The following is a 17,681-nucleotide window of genomic DNA, read 5'->3' as shown; positions in this document are numbered from 1 at the left end:
ATTTATGATGAGATCAGGGAAAGTCAACTTGAGGATGAGAAGTTAAAGGCTATTAAGAAGAAGATCGATGAAGGTCAAGTGTTGGATTTTACCATTGGTGATGAAGGCAGTATTTGTTTCAAGGAAGATGGTGTGTGCCACATAGGCGTAGAGATTTAAAGCAGAGGTTGATGGAAGAAGCCCATAATTTTCCTTATTCAATGCATCCTGGAGGGGATAATTTGTATAAGGATATGAAAAAGACATTTTGGTGGCCCAATATGAAGAAAGAAGTAGCTGAATTTGTGGCAAAGTGTTTGACATGTCAAAAAGTGAAGATTGAGCATTGTAGGCCTCAAGGAAAGGTCCAATCATTAGAAGTGTCGAGTTAGAAGTGGGATTCGATTTCTATGGATTTTCAAAGGATGGGAATGACACTATTTTGGTAATTGTGGATAAATTGACGAAGTTAGCAACATTTATACCATGAGAAGTACTTAGACTATGGATCAGTTGGGAAAAGCTTATGTGAAGTTTATGGTAAAGTACCATGGGGTACCCATGGATATCATTTCAAATAGAGATTCAAGATTCCTGTCTAACTTTTAGCAAAGTTTACAAAAGGCGATGGGAACAAAGCTGTTAATGAGCACAACATTTCATCCTGCCACGGATGGACAGACTGAGAGAACAATTAAGACATTAGAAGATATGTTGAGAGCATGTGAGATGGATTATCAAAGGTCTTGGGAAGACCACTTGGATTTGATCGAGTTTTCTTACAACAACATTTATATATCATGCAAGCATTGGTATGGCTTCATTTGAGGCTTTGTATGGTTGGAAGTGTAGAAGCCTAGTTTACTGGAATGATATAAGTGAGACAATGGTGCTTGGGCCTGAGATAATTGAGGATATGATGAAACAGGTGAAGTTGATCCAAGAAAAAATCAAGGCAGCCAAGACCGACACAAAAGTTATGCAGATTTGAAAAGAAGGGATGAAGAATATCAAGTAGGAGAGAAATTGTTGTTGAAGATTTCACCCATGAAAGGGGTAATGAGGTTCAGAAAGAGAGGGATCTAAGCCCAAAGTACATAGAGACATATGAAATCATTCAGATAGTAGGAAAAGTGGCATATAAGTTGGATTTGCCCAATGAGTTGGAAAGGGTTCACAATGTGTTTCATGTGAGTCAAATTCGAAAGTATGTACCTGATGTGGCACATGTGCTACAACCCGAAACCAATGAGATGGATGAGAATTTGACCTATGAGGAAAGGCTAGACAAGATTTTGGATGCAAAAGTGAGAAGCACGAGAAACAAGGATGTGAAAGTATTATGGTCAAACCATAAAACTGAGGAGGCTACATGGGAAGTCGGGGCTGATATGAGAAAACGTTACCCAGAATTGTTTACCTAAGGTTAGTGGTCGAGTTACAAGGACGTAACTCCTTTTAAGAGGGGTAGAGGCGATAGAGTTTAGCGCGTTTGCTTTTCGAGTCATTTTGAGTGATTTTTGAGTTTTTCTTGAGTTAGTTGTGGTCTTGAGTCGGGTTAGGATATGCATGAACCAATAACTTAAAATGATTTAATACGATTTCTTCGTATCTCTTTGGCTAAGTTTCGAGTTGAAACTTCTTTTAAGGGGAGTATACTGTTTTTCTTGAATTAATATCTTCTAAAAAGGGTATTTTAGTAATTTATTTAATTATTTGAATTTTTGAGCCAAAATGATATTTGAATTTTGGCGCCAAAAACATTTTCAAAACTCAATTATTATTTTGGATTTTGGAAAAGATTTGTTATCCATTTATTTTATTTTAAAAACCAGATTATATATATATATATATATATATATATCGAATATTTTAAATTAACAAAAATTGTATTTCTTATTTATTTTTAAAAAGGGCCGAAAATTCTATTTAATTAAGCTAGGAATTTCGGATTTTCTAGGCATAGAAAATCTGGTTTTTCATGATTACTTAATTAGTTTTAAAGTTGATATTTTCCTAATTAATTATTTTCTACAAAATCCATTATTTACACGCACAATTGTTTTTAATCCTTAAAATCTAGCAAAATAATTCCTAAAATCTAATCATGAGGGCCGAAAATATGAGCTTAGGAAAGCTCAAAACTTTCGGCCACCTTGGGTGATTTTTGAGCATTTTATTTTGGTAGTTTTGTATTTTAATTATCTTCCTTAAGTTCTCTTATTTCCTTAGTTCCTATTTTCCATCTCACTAAGATTTGATCATACAATTTATTTGACTTAAATTTTTCTTGATTGTTCCCCAAGCAAAGCCTACTTACCATTTAATATTTCATGATTAAACACTCACCTTAATTCTTCATTTCTTAATCACAATAAACTAGACTTTCCTAAATTCTTAAACTCTCTTTTTCAAGTAATTCCTTAAAATAAATTTACCATATTTCTTCCTACATTTTCCAACCTTAACTCTTGCATGCTCAACCTATAAATACCCCATGCATCAAAGCCAAAAACCCACACCAAAACTCTCTTCTTTCTCTCTAATCTGTCACGGTTTCTCTCCTCCTCCTCCCACGGTTTTTGTGCAAACCCTACACCCCAACCATCGTCTGTCACCACCTCCGACCAGCCACAAGCAGCCACCTACCGACGTGCTGCTACCCAGTCATGCCTCATCTTCCTCCTCTTTCTTCGGTTTTCTACTTCTTCTTCTCTTCTCTTAATTAATTATTGTTTTATAAAAAAATATTATGAGTGTTTTAAATTAAATAAAATCTTTTTATTATTCAAGTTTATGAAAAGAATTTTAAAAGGTTCATGTACATATAAATGGGGGTTTGTTTTAATTATTGTGACTATTTGATGACCTTATATTGATTAAGGTTATATTTATTTGTAGGGTGTTTTGTACAAAAGTGCTTAAGGTTCTTTTTGTGTTTTCTAAGCAAGGATCAAGGTACGTTTAGGTGGCTAGATACCTTTGAAATTTTTTGGATTGAATAAGCATGTTTTGTGTGATTTTAATGATGATTGAATTAAATTATGATTTATGAAATAATCTTGAGAATTCATGTTTAAAATAAATATGTTTGAAAATGGATTTTTAAATATCATGTTTTGAATGGCTTGAATTATTTATCATGATTAAAAGGTTTGATTTGGAAAGCATGTTGAATTTATAATAAAAAGTGTTTTGAGTTGAATTATTATAAAGGATTGAACTATTGATTTAAAGTGAAATTATTTAGTTATTGAATTATTATTAAAGCTTTACAAGCATGATTATAATTAATCCAACTATGCGGATTTGGCAGATAACGTTTTGGACTTTGTATGACTGTGTCTTTCCTCAAGGATATTCTTTTAATATAAAGATATTGACTTGGGGGGTGTGCACACATAGGAGAGGAATTGGGTTTTTAAAAGAGGAATTGATTTATTAATCACTATGATTGAATTATTGAGTTATTGGAAATATTTTGAGAATTGATTTTGAATTATGTGTTTGGAATTATTGGAACTGGTTTTTAAAGCATGTTTGCTGATAAATTGAGTTTACTTATCTTTGTAGGAATTTTTCAAACATCAACTTTGAGCCCCACTGTGATCATGCTTTTAGGTATGGTGGCGTCCAAAGGGAAGGAAGCTAGAGATAAAAGAGTCCCCAATAAGTTTTAGGAACTTGTAAACCATTCATAGGTGTGAAGGTTACACCCCATTCACGATCACGGAGATCACTAACTCCATAGTGGTTCGGAACCATGACTAGATATTCGGGGATGATGGTACTATACGAATCCAACCTAAAAGAGATTGAACCCGCCCTAAATCGGCCTCTACTTAATCTTTATGATATTCATGTGCGCTTTTCGATCAACATACATACATCAAGTTAGCCCTAAACCTGTTTAATTTACGTTAGTTGATTTTTAATGCACAAATAAACCTATTATTGGCGATCACTTGAATTAAAATCATGATAGCCTAAATCAAATTATTAATTAGCTTATTAGGTATGATTTCAAGTACAAATTCCCTTTAAACTTGCAAGAAAGGGCGTGATCAAGCAATAACAATAATCAAGAATAATCAAGCAATGTAATAATTGACACAACAATCATCATCATAATCTCATCAAAACATTATTAGCAAGATCTTAGGCATGATACTAAATAGATTAATAACAAACCCTAGCATGTCACTAAATAATTATCAAAGCATTAACCTAAACAGGATACTAGAAATCAACATGATATTAGAAATACTAATTAACACCCTAAACATGATACTAGAATCAAAATAAACATCTTAACATGATACTAGGAATTAAAATAATATCTTAAATATGATTTCTATATCAAAAGAATAATTAAGTAATCGAATTACTTACTTTGATGCCTTGTATCTCTATCTATCAAAATAATACACACGTTAGTAACTTCAAGAAAGATTAAATAAAATGAAGCAAATAAGAATTGAAATACAGATTTGGGACCAAACCCTAAGACCTATCAACCTTTCACGTCGAGGTCGAAGGCAACTTAGAGATTGACTTGGAGTATTCAAAACTCGTGAAGGAGGTATGGTGTATGATGTCGAGAAGGTGTTGGGATGTATTTAGGCTAAGGCTAGAAAGAAAGAAAGAGAGAATAAGCTTTTAGCTTAGAGAGGGGATTAAATGATGATTGTTGGTGAATGAAAACAGGGTGAAACGACCTCTGTTTATAGGGAAATAAGAGGGTCGAAGGGATCAGAAAAGAGTCAGAAATCAAATCAAAGTAAAACAGACTTCATTGCGGAGCGACAGCCCTGTCGCAGCGCGATGGCGCTGTCGCTCAGCGATGGTTTTTGAAAAGATTGAATTTGTACGGAATCCAACTTCCGATGGAATTGGGTTAATTAAATTCCCGTACGTATTCTAGTTTGACTGGGATTAAATTCATTAAAAAAAATAAATGTTTTACTCAAAGTAAAACTCTAAAAATCCTTATCTTTTCGAAAATAGGATAAATTAGAACCTTCTAGAAGATAACAATAAATCCTAATTGGATTAGGAATGAGGTTTTAGGTTAATGGACCCTCCGCATGGTCATTAGGTCGCAGGTCAGGCTTGGTTTGGGCTCAATTTAGTATTTTGGCAATAACTTCTTGGTTATAAGTCGAATTTGGGCTTATAATATATCGTTGGAAAGATCTTTTCAAGCCCCTATCCAAATATAAAATAATTGGACCAAGATTATGGTCCAAATTAGCCTGGTTTGGACATTTTTATAAAGAGGACACGAAATGAATGATTTTAAAGAGACGAAATGAATAATTTTAGGTTTAAAGGCACGAAATAAATGATTTTGAGCTTAAAACATGTAAGGAAAAGTTAGAAATGGTCAAGGCTTAGAAGAAATTCACGAGAATCTTCAACTCTTCACTTAACTCGATAAATCAAAGACGTGAAAGGTACTCATCACTAGGTTTGGTTTTTGGGGAGACACAATCAGGTGTCTACAGAAGCCCCCACTTTGACTAAGTTTGGAGAAACGCAAGTTTCGAAAACAAAAGTCAAAGTGAATCGGTAAGGACAGAGAATGATTCAAAACGTTCTGCGATCCCAAATCATCCTTTTTAACGCCAATATCTGCAGAAAGCGTTAGTTCTATAAGTAAAGGAGTTAAGGGGAAAGAAACGTGTATCTTGCACCATCAGGTACACGTCTGTGGAGGACATCTCGTCAGATCAAATCTATTCTATTTGACAACCTCCACAATCTTAGTGAACGCCGTCGAAGATCGGCACATCTCGCACCTTCTTCTCAAATCAAGTGACAACTTTCTCAATCTTAGAGAATGCTGTCGAAGACCACTACATCGCGAGTTATCTTCTCAAACCGGGTGACAACCTCCACAATCATAGCGAAATCCATCGAAGACCGCTACATCACGAGCCATCTTCTCAAATCAGGTGACCACCTCCACAATCATAGTGAAAGCCGTCGAAGATTGGTACATCACGAGCCATCTTCTCAAATCAAGTGACAACCTCCACAATCTTAGCGAAATCCATCGAAGACTGCTACATCTCGAGTCATCTTCTCAAATTAGGTGACAACCTACGCAATCTTAGCGAAAGCTGTCGAAGACCGCTTCATCACGAACCGGCTTCTCAAATCAGGTGACAACCTCCACAATCATAGTGAAAGTTATCGAAGACCGCTACATCATGAACCGTCTTCTCAAATCAAATGATAACCTCCACAATCATAGCGAAAGCTATCGAAAACCGCTTCATCACGAACCGTCTTCTCAAATCAGGTGACAACCTCCACAATCATAGCGAAAGCTATCGAAGACCGCTACATCATGAACCGTCTATTCAAATCAAATGATAACCTCCACAATCATAGTGAAAGCTATCGAAGACCGCTTCATCATGAACCGTCTTCTCAAATCAAGTGATAACCTCCACAATCGTAGCGAAAGCTATCAAAGACTGCTTCATTAAGAACCGTCCTCTAAACTCTTCTCGTCTTCACGCCTTGGAAGTGATAGCCTCTCCAGCTTTGCAAAATCTACTGTAAAAACCTCATCTCAAGATTTTTACGAGCTTTAAATTGATTTCCGTAGAAATCTCCCAATCTTAGGAATTCTTTGTAATTATGCTCAACTATTGTTTGATCAATGTTTTCCCCCAATGCTTAGGTGTACATGCTTAGCCAATCTTAGGCGCCTATCAAATGTGCTTTGCCAATGTTTAGGCATGCTCTATCAATAAAGTGATTGTCATCAGGCTGATCATCAATCAGAATCCTAATCAGGTCGATTACTCAATCAAATGCTAATCAATTGCTCATCATGAGGCTCAAAGGGGTTAAAAAAAGCTCAATGGATAAATATGGACCACAAAACCAATTTGTGGGACCTTCAAATGATGACGCAAGAGGAATCAGAACCATCGTGCGGTGACATGTCTATCGCCCCATAATGGGTTTATCGTGCCGTGACGGATCTGTCGTGCCGCGATGAATTCGCATTTTTCCGGATTTAAACTCTTCATCTTCATTTTTCCGATTGCTTGTTTTTTGCTCATTTCGCCGCGGAATTTCAAAGCATTCGTTCTTGGCCATTTCTCAACCAAATCAACTCAAATTTGGTGAATAAACGAGCATTTTGCCATTGTTGAACACTCTAGGTTCGTGAGTACAATGTGGCTTGTTCTTTGTGATTTTGCTTGCTCTTTGTGCTTAATTTGTTGCAATATTTTCTATAAACTTGCAAGAAATTGTTTTGGTGCTCAAAATTTTTGTTGTTGTGCGAATCAAAATCATGCTCTGTTTTTGCATTTTTGTACTCTGTTTTGACGAACATAGTATCATGCGGCTAGGCGAACTTAGATACTATAGAACCTTTAATTTACTTTTTTTATGTCAACAATAAATAGTATGGCTCGACGTCGAGGCTCTAGCTCGCACTCCTGCTCGTCTCACCGAGAGTACGAGCCTATAGGGGATGGTGACGACGCTTCCACTAGCCGGACGTGGTCTCTCCCTCAGTGGGATAAGCACACCCTGGCTTTTCCACTAAGGAGCATGTACGTTGCCATGGTTCAGGCAATGATACCATTTTGTCCATCTATCGTCAGCACATCGCCAGGAATGAGGTGGTGAGGGTTCTTCGGGAGTCTTGCGGGTTGACTCCCCTTCTTCGATTTGCTGCGGCCTTCCAGTCTTTTAAGGAGAACCGTTTCATCGTTCCGAGTGTCTTGAAGTTCTTCTGGGACACTACGAACACATTCCATTTTCCATGGGGTTAGATGACTAATCACCCCTCTCGACTTCTCTGTTATTAGTGGTCTCGAGTTTTGGTCGACTCTACTTCCTGCGGATCAACTGTACAATCTGGCCTCTCCCGAGACCGCAAAGTTGTTGGGTCCTGTTGCTCATAGGGCTGCTACTGAGGCTAGGAATAAGGCCTCGAGCATAAGGATGATCCATACTCGACTGTTGGCTGAGGCTTTTGATGATGATGCGACGACCCTGGAGCAGTGGGTTCGTATTTTTGTTCTTCTCCTGTCGGGGACTTTTTCTCTTGACAAGGGGAGCCGTGCTTTGTTGAGTTACCTTCCTACGTTACGCGACCTTCAGCGGGTTAGAACGTATGACTGGAAGCATTGGCTATGCTGATCTACTTATGGGACTACGATCGGCATGTCGCCAGTGGCATTACAGGACAGAGATTGCTGCTTCTAGCCTTTGGAAGGTCGTAGAGATATATCCTCCTCTAATGTAATGATTTCAAGTATCGTCCATGGGCTGACTTGGGCGTTTTCAGGCTAGCCTTTCAGTACACAGCTGAGAGGTGTTTCTTCTGGGTACTTACGACGTGGTATGGTACCTAGGCGAGAGAGTGGCCATCCAACACTCCTCGGCCGTTCTTGTGGTTCCTGCTGATCCTCCTGCTCAGATGATGAGTCAGGAGAGGCTTTAGGTGCACGCCGCCGATGGAGTTATAGGCGAGGACTAGTGGAGATATATCTACTCTGACCGTTCTTATGCAGAGGCGCTACTTCCTTGTCTAGCTCGCCCACCTTACCGTGAGGAGGAGCTTTGTGAATTTTTTACCAATCATTTCATCTTTTTGTAGCCCCCAACAGTGTTTAACCGTTGGATTATTTTATAGAAGCCGGAGGATCCTGAGGAGTTCGAGCCCCCGTGCATGTCTATTCAGTACCATAGGATTCATGGACCCGAGCAATGGCGATTTGTGGAGAGGTCTATCCCTCGTTCTCCGACTTGGGTGAGTTTTTGTTTCTTCTTTTGTCCGCATATATCATCTTGTTTTCTAATCTTGTCTGATTTTTGCAGTTCTCTCGCGAGGTGATGACGCGGATGGCAGCTGCCCTCGATGCTTGTTGTTATTAGCTGGCAAGGAGGAGTCACCGGGCGTCGTGTCTACGTGCGGGGGATGTTGCACCGGTATATCGTTATACACTTTGCTTTTTATTTTTTTTTCATTCTGTCGATGACTGACTTGTATCTCTTTCTTTTTGCTTGAGAGAGGCGGGAGCGAGGCGTTGGCGTACCTCGTTAGAGATCTCAGGTAGGCGGGAAGTGCCTGGCCAAGCGGCGGCTGATGATGGTGACAATTCTTCGTCATCAGATATGATTCCACCTGATTTTGGTACTCCGGTGGTACGACCTCACGTGGTCCCAGACATGTTTGCAGCTGGTCCGTCATCTCAGTTCAGTGGCGGGACATACGAGATTGGCTCGTCGTCACAGCAGCCCGTGTCTACTCCCTTTGCTGGTTGGAGTTTTCAGCAGTACATAGAGATGTCAACGAGGCGGGGCGGGGCGGATGTTGGATTTCCCATCCCCATCCTCGCCTAACATTCTCATCCCCATACCAGTGGCGGGTCCAAAATTCATCCTCATCCCGCCCCAATGGGTACAATTCCAAAACCATCCCCGCCCCACCCCCCACTTGGATATCCACCCCCACCTAATCCCCACCCATGACCCACCTTATCCCCGCCTCCTAAATACAACAATATTACGTAATAAAATACTAATATAGATTACAATAAAAAAAAACATTGTTAATATTAAGTTTATTACAACATATTATATTTAATTATTTACTACTTTATTTTACATAAATTTTTTTTAATATAAATTAAGATAAAAGTATAAAAAAAAAAATTTAAACATATAGATGTTGGTATGGGGTGGGGATGGGGTGGGTACAAAGTGGGGCGGGTGGGGATGGGGCGGGTACAACCTAAAATCCACCTTCGCCCCATCACCCATGGCGGGTATGGTTTTCATCCCCATCCCCGCCCCACCACCCACCAAATCGGGACTCATCCCCGCCCCACTGACATCCCTAGCATTATGGTCCTCATGGGGGTACTCAGTGGACAGGTCCTGCGTTCGTGATCCCCACGACCGGTGGTGCTGATTCTGGTCAGGGGTTGACCCCACGGTCTACCGTTTTTTATGACGTGATGGGCATCTCTCGAGATCTGCGTCCTCCAGCGCCATAGTTGTTCTTGCATTTCCTTGTCTTTGGACTATTTTGGACTTTGCTTACGTATTGTACATTTTATTGACTTTTATGTACGTATGTTAGACTTATGTATATACTAGACTTTACTTATTTAGTCTTTTTTCATTTTTTTTACAACTATTTATGTGCATGTGCGTGTGTGAATTTGTGATAAATTTTACGCAAAAATTTCGTCATTTTTATAATTATTGGAGGCTATCCGACTTTCTCCTCCCAAAAGAAAAATGAAAAAGAAGAAAATGAGGCAAAAGTAAAGTTTATAATTAATTAACTTGAGATATCTTAAAAAGAAATTCCCAAATCAATTAGGATTAAATCAAAAAATTGGGTTATCATAGGAATAGGTGAATTTGATGTGGATAAGGTGAGAAAAGGTAAAAAGAATTGGGCAAAATCCGAAAAAATCAGAGTACAAATCCGAGTCAAAATCAAATTAATGGAGTAATCAAGGTGCGTTGATTGTCGCAAACGTCGGGATTTATCGCGGCGCGAAAGGCTTGTCGCGACGTAATGACTTTGTTGCGACACGACAGCTCTGTCGCGGTGCAATAAATCTGGGAAATTCCAGTCCGAATAAAATTCAATTTCTGCTTCAATTTTTCTTATAAAAAGCCCCCGATTACGCCATATACTGCATAATTCGAGTCATTAGCTTTCTAAATTCTTCCAGTTTTCATAATTTAGTAGTCATGTCTAGAAGTTTCTATGAGATCACCCGTGAGTGGTGTCGGTCTTTGACCACTAGTGAGAGGAAAGAGCTTGATTTTCTAATCAATGGGATTTTAGAAGAAACTGTGTACATGACACAGCCCGAAGGTTTTGTAGATCCAAACATCGCATTCCTTGTCTTATATGTCGATGACAAATTGCTCATTGGGAACAACATTCCAATGTTGGAGTTTGTAAAGACTTGGCTTGGAAAGTGTTTTTCAATGAAGGACTTGGGAGAGGCACAATACATATTAGGCATCAAGATCTATAGGGATAAATCTAAGAGGATGATGGAATTGAGCCAAAGTACTTATATTGATAAGGTTTGGCACGATTCAATATGGTGGAAGCCAAAAGAGGCCACCTACCCATGTCTCATGCATAACTCTCAGCAAGAAACAGTATCCGAAGACACATGATGAGAGAGAGAGAATGAGCATATTCCATATGCTTCGCTTATTGGATTGTTCGTGTATGCCATGATATGTACAAGGCCAGATGTATTGTACGCCTCGAGTGCTACGAGCCGATACCAATCCGACCCAAGAGAGGCACATTGGACTGCGGCCAAGAATATCCTAAAGTATCTGAAAAGGAACAAGGATAAATTTCTAGTATATGGTGGAAGTAAGGATTTGGTTGTTGAAGGTTATATCGATGCAAGCTTCCAGACTGACAGAGAAGACTTCAAGTCGTAATCAAGATATGTGTTCTGTCTAAATGGAGGAGCGTTCAGTTGGAAGAGTGCGAAGCAAAGCACGATTGCAAATTCTACAACTGAAGCCGAATACTTGGCAGCTTGTGAAGCAACTAAGGAGGCAGTTTGGATTCGTAAGTTCGTTGGTGAACTTGGTGTTGTGCCCTCAATAAAGGGACCGATAGACCTCTATTGTGACAATAGTGGGGCTATTGCTCATGCCAAGGAGCCAAGGGAACATCAGAAAGTCAAACATGTCATGAGGTGATTTCACATGATAAGGGAATGGAAGACCGAGGGTGAAATCAGAATTTGTAAGATTGGAACGGACGACAATGTAGCCGATCCACTCACTAAACCTTTGCCTCAAGTGAAACACAACAACGACGTTGAGGCAATGGGAATTAGGCATATCGGAGATTGGCTTTAATTTCCCTGTTTATGTGTTTTAATTAAGTTTTGAGATCTTAATGTAAAACACTAAGTTGAACAATTCATTTATGGAGTAATTTTAATTTATGCAATTTATTATTCCATTTATATTTAATTGTGGTTTAGAATTAAATAATGAGTCCATTCAATTTAAGAAATATTCAAAATAGGGTATCAAGACAATGTCTTGGATAAAAAAACACCTATTAAGTGAACGTTGAATATCATATCGAAACTATCCCTGATCGAGGTCATTTGAAAGTTGGACGACTAATGACCGCACGATATTAGTGTGTAGTATGATTTATAGCACCGTTTCTTGTGCTACAAGGACAAGATTGTCATAAATCATTTGCACATGTATTAGTTTGGAACTATACCGGATCGACCTATGAGAATGCTTTAATAGATTTAACAATATTCATAAGTATATTACTCATTATGACTATCGGAACCTCTTTCCTCAACCATGAGTATTGTTAGTTCTCTTATTTGAGTACTAGTCCGTTTTGATGTTGTCAAACGTCTGCCGTACAAGGGGATTATAAAGGCAACACTCGGGCGGCTATGGACTCTTAGTAAGGGAAGCTAACAATGCAAGACTGGGAATGTCCCCCTATTAACAATAGGGAACATGTCTTTGTTGTTTACAAGCCCTCTCGAAGAGCGAGACTGTGAAAATGCATGGCCGTGCTCAGATGGATTTAGAAATCATCTGTTTATTAACAGTTGAACTCGGAAATCGAGAAACACTTCTGGACGTAATAAGGATGACGAAGAATCTTACCTTATAGTTCACTAAGAGGCATTAAGTGACATAGGAAACAGCTAATACACATACAGCACACTCGTTCGGAAGGACAAGTGGGAGATTGAAAGGAATGGTGTCCTTCGAACAAGTGTATTATTGCGATATAGGGTTCGGAATTAATTAGGAAAGCTAATTATATATTCAGTAAGGTCAAGTGATCGAAATGCCTAGCTAGAGGCCGCTTCCGATCAGTAATATTAATGTATAATTAATATTACATCTTGCTCTTGACTGAACCCTTCGGGTCACACCCAATCGTGTAACCGAACCAAGACAACGAATTAATCCAGAGGATTAAATAAGTCTATAGAGTTTCTACGAACTAAGACGTCGGATTCCGAGCTTAGAGCGTCGAACCCGTGCGTCATGCGTCGAGTCAAATTCTAGGAATTTACGAGACGTATAAATTAGTCAAACAACAATGTCAAGCCATCGCTCGTAGCCCTAGCCCCGAATGGCCTAACCATGCAAAGGCTAGGGCAATATGGCTAGCAAGGGCTACTAGTGCGCAAGGCAATGGCCGCAAGCCCAGCAGCAGCTAGCGCGTGCTAGTTGGGTATTTACGCCATGTCGTGCTAGCTAGTATCGTTAGCTCGCTAGTAGCACTGGCGTGCGAGCAAGCGAGCAGCACTAGCAAGGCCAGCAACTAGCAAGTTTGTTGGGCCTAGCTAGCTGCCACTAGCGCCACTACGCATACCGCGCCCAACAGCTTGCAGCATGCGAGGCTTGCTACATGCTCGCTGTGACTTGGGCCTAATTGGCCGACCCATTCGAGCACAAAGGCAACCAAGCGTGGCGTGCCTTGTTGCTCAAGGCCAGGAAGGGCGGCCAGCTGGCCGGTTCTTATTGGGCCGGTTTTGTGGAGGGTGTTTGCTTGGGGAACAAGGAGGCCATGTGGTCTTCCTTATGGTCCTCACCTAACCCCTTTCTTTCCTTTGACCCTTGTTGTTTGCTAATTGAATTGTAATTTAATTTAATTTAGAATTAAATTAATTCATTCATTTTCTTATTTCACCAACTCTCCCACATGGAAAGTTGATGGAAACTCTTGGGAGCATTTTCCTATAAATACCCACCTTGGGTAATGGGATTACTCACTTGAGTAGAACTCAAAAGGAATCTCCCAAAGAGTGAGAAAGCCTTAAGTTCGTAAAACTCTAGTAATTTTGGTCTTGCCCCGTCTAAGCTACGTGGTAGGTAGGGGTGTACACCGGTCCAAAACCGGACCGGACCTGAACCGGACCTGTTTGGACCGGGACTTGAATTAGTGAATTTTGAGGACCGGAGAACGGACCTGATTCAACAGGTCCGGTTCCGGGTCAGACTTGAAAAATCAGGTCCGGTCCAGATTTAGACTTGAACAGACCTGTTTTATAATTTTTATGTATTTTTTTTCTTTATTCAAGCCAAAGTTTCTACAAAAAGCATCATATCAACGAACCAATTTTACATATCCTAAAACTTAACCTTCTAAATCAAGGGATTAAAAAAAAGAACAAGAAAATTGAAAGGGAAACCAGAAGGCAGAAGATAGCAATCATAGCATAAATTAAAATTATACAAAAAATTCGAAATTATCTACAAAATATAAATTAAAATTACAATTATATAAAAAACTAATTATAATCAGAAATGTTGAAAAACAATAGACTTCTAAAAGACTCAATTATGGGTGTAGTAGATGTTTAACATCTCCAAAGCAGTGCGACGCTCTAACTCCTCCAAAAACATCCTTAGTTTGGAGCAATAACCAGTAATAAACAAGGATTGCAATGAAGACAAAGATCTACAAGATTTGGTAACAATAACAATAAATCAAACATAAACCAAGTACCTAGGGTTTATAATTTAATAAATGAAATTAAATCGAAAATGGGTAAATTAACACCCCAGAAGCTACATTGGTGGCGGTGAACGTCGACTTTTGCGATGTCGGTGGTGGTTGCCGGAAATTCATCCTCCTTTGCTCGATGTCAAATAATATTAAATCGAAAAAAAGTAAATGGAGATCTGGAGCAATAGAGGTCGCGCGTTTCGATGTAGAAAACCAGTGAGGGAACCGGTGTGGTGCCGGAAAAACGGAAGAGAGGACATGGAGACACGAACACTGGAAGAGATGGAAGAGAGAGACTGAGAGGAGATGAGAGGAAGAAGAAGAGAAGGGGAAAATGAGAGGCTACTGAGACTTTGAAAGTATTAGGTTAGGGTATGTATATATATACATATATATATATATATATATATATATATATATATATATATATATATATATATATATATAAAGGTTTCAGGTACGGACCTGAAAACCCCGGTTTTAGACCTGATCCGGACCGGAACTGAAAAACTTGAATTTCAAGGATCGGGACCAGACCTGAATCTACAGGTCCGGATCAGGTCCGATCGCAACAGGTCCGGTTCAGGTCGGTTTTCAGGTCCGGTCCTATTTATGTACACCCCTAGTGGTAGGGGCCGGTTTGATGATCGAGGGTGTGAGACGTTGGAGGTCTTGCATTTGCGAGTCTCGTCGTTTTCCAAGTCCGAGCTCGAGATACGAGCGAAGCATGCGTTAAGGGTGAGTTAATCTTGTCCTTACTTTCTCTTTTTTCTCTTTAAGTGTTTATGTTTTCCTTAATTGCATGCTACTTTTTTATGTGGTAATTATTATTCATGCGATCCATTTTACGAGTTTTGTATCCGCGCGGTGTCGGACACCACAAAACCCAACACCGACCACCAGCAGCAACCACCTGCCGGCGTGCTGCTGCTCCTTGCTGACCTCATCTTCTTTCTCCTTCTTCTCAGTTTTCTACTCCTTCTTCTCTTCTCCTAATTAATTCTATTATTACGAGGGTTTTATAAAAATTATTATAGGTATTTTAAATTAATAAAATCAGCTTATTATTCAAGTTTATGAGTACTGTTATGAGTACTTTGCAGCCGCGCAAATATGGCCCTTCAATGCATAGTAAAATAAGCTTATTATTCAAGTTCCTTTGTTTAAAAAAAAAAAAAAAAAAAAAAGCTCAGTTCCATTTTTCCTTTCTTTTTCTCTTCTAAAATTATCGCCTTACCCCCACCCAACCGCGCACCGCAGTCCAGAACCTTCAGCCTCCGTCAGTCCAGTCGTCCACCTTCAAATTCAAGTAACACATTACTTATATTTTAAATTTTGGATTTTAAAGTTTTCAATTTCTTATCCTCTATGAGTTGTTTGGTTGATTTTGTGCTTAAATTAGTTGTTTTTGTTATTTAATTTATCAAATTAGTGTAGGTGTTGCTTGAAATTGATGACTTGTCATATATTCTACACAATGAGGGTTTGAAATCATGGAAAGTTGTTTAATTTGGCATATCTGATTTATTATTTAGAAGTTGATATTATATGGGCATTGTAATTGTTTACCAAATTGAGAATTGTTGAATATAACTAAAAATGGAGATGTTGAAATGTTTGATCAGATCAGCCCGAATTTGTATAATAATGGTTGTGTTTGACTTGTTAATTTGTTGAATACTTGGTTGGGTAAAAGTTTGAGAAATGGGATCCTAATAATTCTACTATTCTTCAGGTTTTGAATCTTTTTCTTAAAAATTATCAGTGTAATGCTCTGTTTTAAAGTTATCAGTTTAATTAATTGCACATTGTGTTAATATTTGATGGGGATTTTTTATTTGATCATAATGTGTGATATTAGAATTATTTCTACAGTTCTACTTATAAAGATATGTTTAGAGGCGCACGCAATGCGCGCACAATTTGCCTTCTATTTACTTAATACATTTTCTTATAAAAATGTCTGAATTTTTTTTTTGGAGATAATGTTTATTTATTATTTGATATGCATAAATGAAATTGTTCTACTTTTTTTCACTCATACATTAATTATATCTCTTCGACCCATAACTCACTATATAGCAGGAAAAAAAATGTCACTACTAACATGGCCACGCTATATGTATGGAAAAAAATTACCTAAGAAAGATACTCACCTTCTCCTTTCATACAATAATTACAATATTAATTAAATTGTCTAAAACTAAAATAATTAATTATTATTTTTTGTAGCAAACAACATTTAAAAGGAGTCATTTTTAAATTCTCCGGTTTTAAATTTAGGTTCAAAGATTAGTAATAAGCCCATTAGTCCCCAAGAGTGCTTGATTTTTACATTTATACTATTTTAAATTATATGTGAATGTGAACAATTATTAAAAGCAATGGTAAAATTATAAGCAAAAGTTTAAAATATAGAAGAGATTGAATTTATAAGTTGATAACACACGGAGAGAACAACTCACAGTTTTATTTATTCTCATTCGAAAAATAAACCCAAAACACCGTAACGATGAGATAACGATAGATGCAATTGGTAAGTCCATATAAGTTTAAATGAAGATAAATATTAATCCTACTTAAAAATTCAATCAAAACTAAGGAGTTTAAATATTTAGAATAAGCATAAAAAAAAATTCAATAAATCTTCACTTTTGGGGTAACTCCATAAAGAAACAAAAATTATAAATTATGAGTTTGAATAGAATAAATCATCTTTATGCACTTCCATTAAGTTCAAAATTTAATTGCTAATTTGTTTTTAATATTAAAAAATAAATGAATGAACATTTATCTGATTTACTGGAATTTGATACAGTACATTAGATATTTAGATACAATCATAGCCCATGATGAATAATTGTTCTTCTACATAGATTATTGAAAAAAATTATAGGAACTTATCGAAATATACACAAACAAGGGATTAGGCTACTACTTTTCAATTGATAATCGTAAATATGAGGTGATTTATCCTTTTTAGTCAATTTTTAGTTTTTTTGTTTTATTGGTTGGAGGGTTGGTTTTTTTTTAAAAAAAAAAAATAATCAGTTTAAGATTTTAGAGGGAGAAAAAATAGGGAGAAAATTTGTTAAATAATAATAATAATAATAATAATAATAATAATAATAATAATTATAATAATAATACTGACCTT

At 37.8% G+C, this 17,681-nt stretch overlaps 1 protein-coding gene across 1 annotated transcript; it reads left to right on the top strand.

Annotated features, from left to right (window-relative positions):
* The first annotated feature begins 200 nt into the window (after positions 1 to 200).
* On the top strand, positions 201 to 1,403 carry LOC110686456. The gene is made up of 4 exons (XM_021863079.1): positions 201 to 344; positions 589 to 722; positions 832 to 907; positions 1,101 to 1,403. The coding sequence occupies exons 1-4, from the start codon at positions 201 to 203 to the stop codon at positions 1,401 to 1,403; spliced, it is 657 nt and encodes a 218-aa protein (XP_021718771.1).
* Positions 1,404 to 17,681: the final 16,278 nt, after the last annotated feature.

The sequence above is a fragment of the Chenopodium quinoa genome, unplaced genomic scaffold, assembly GCF_001683475.1.
Source record: "Chenopodium quinoa cultivar QQ74 unplaced genomic scaffold, ASM168347v1, whole genome shotgun sequence".
NCBI classification, from domain to species: Eukaryota; Viridiplantae; Streptophyta; class Magnoliopsida; order Caryophyllales; family Amaranthaceae; genus Chenopodium; species Chenopodium quinoa.
Note: the sequence above shows the minus strand (reverse complement) of the source record. Positions and strands in the feature narration are given on the sequence as shown.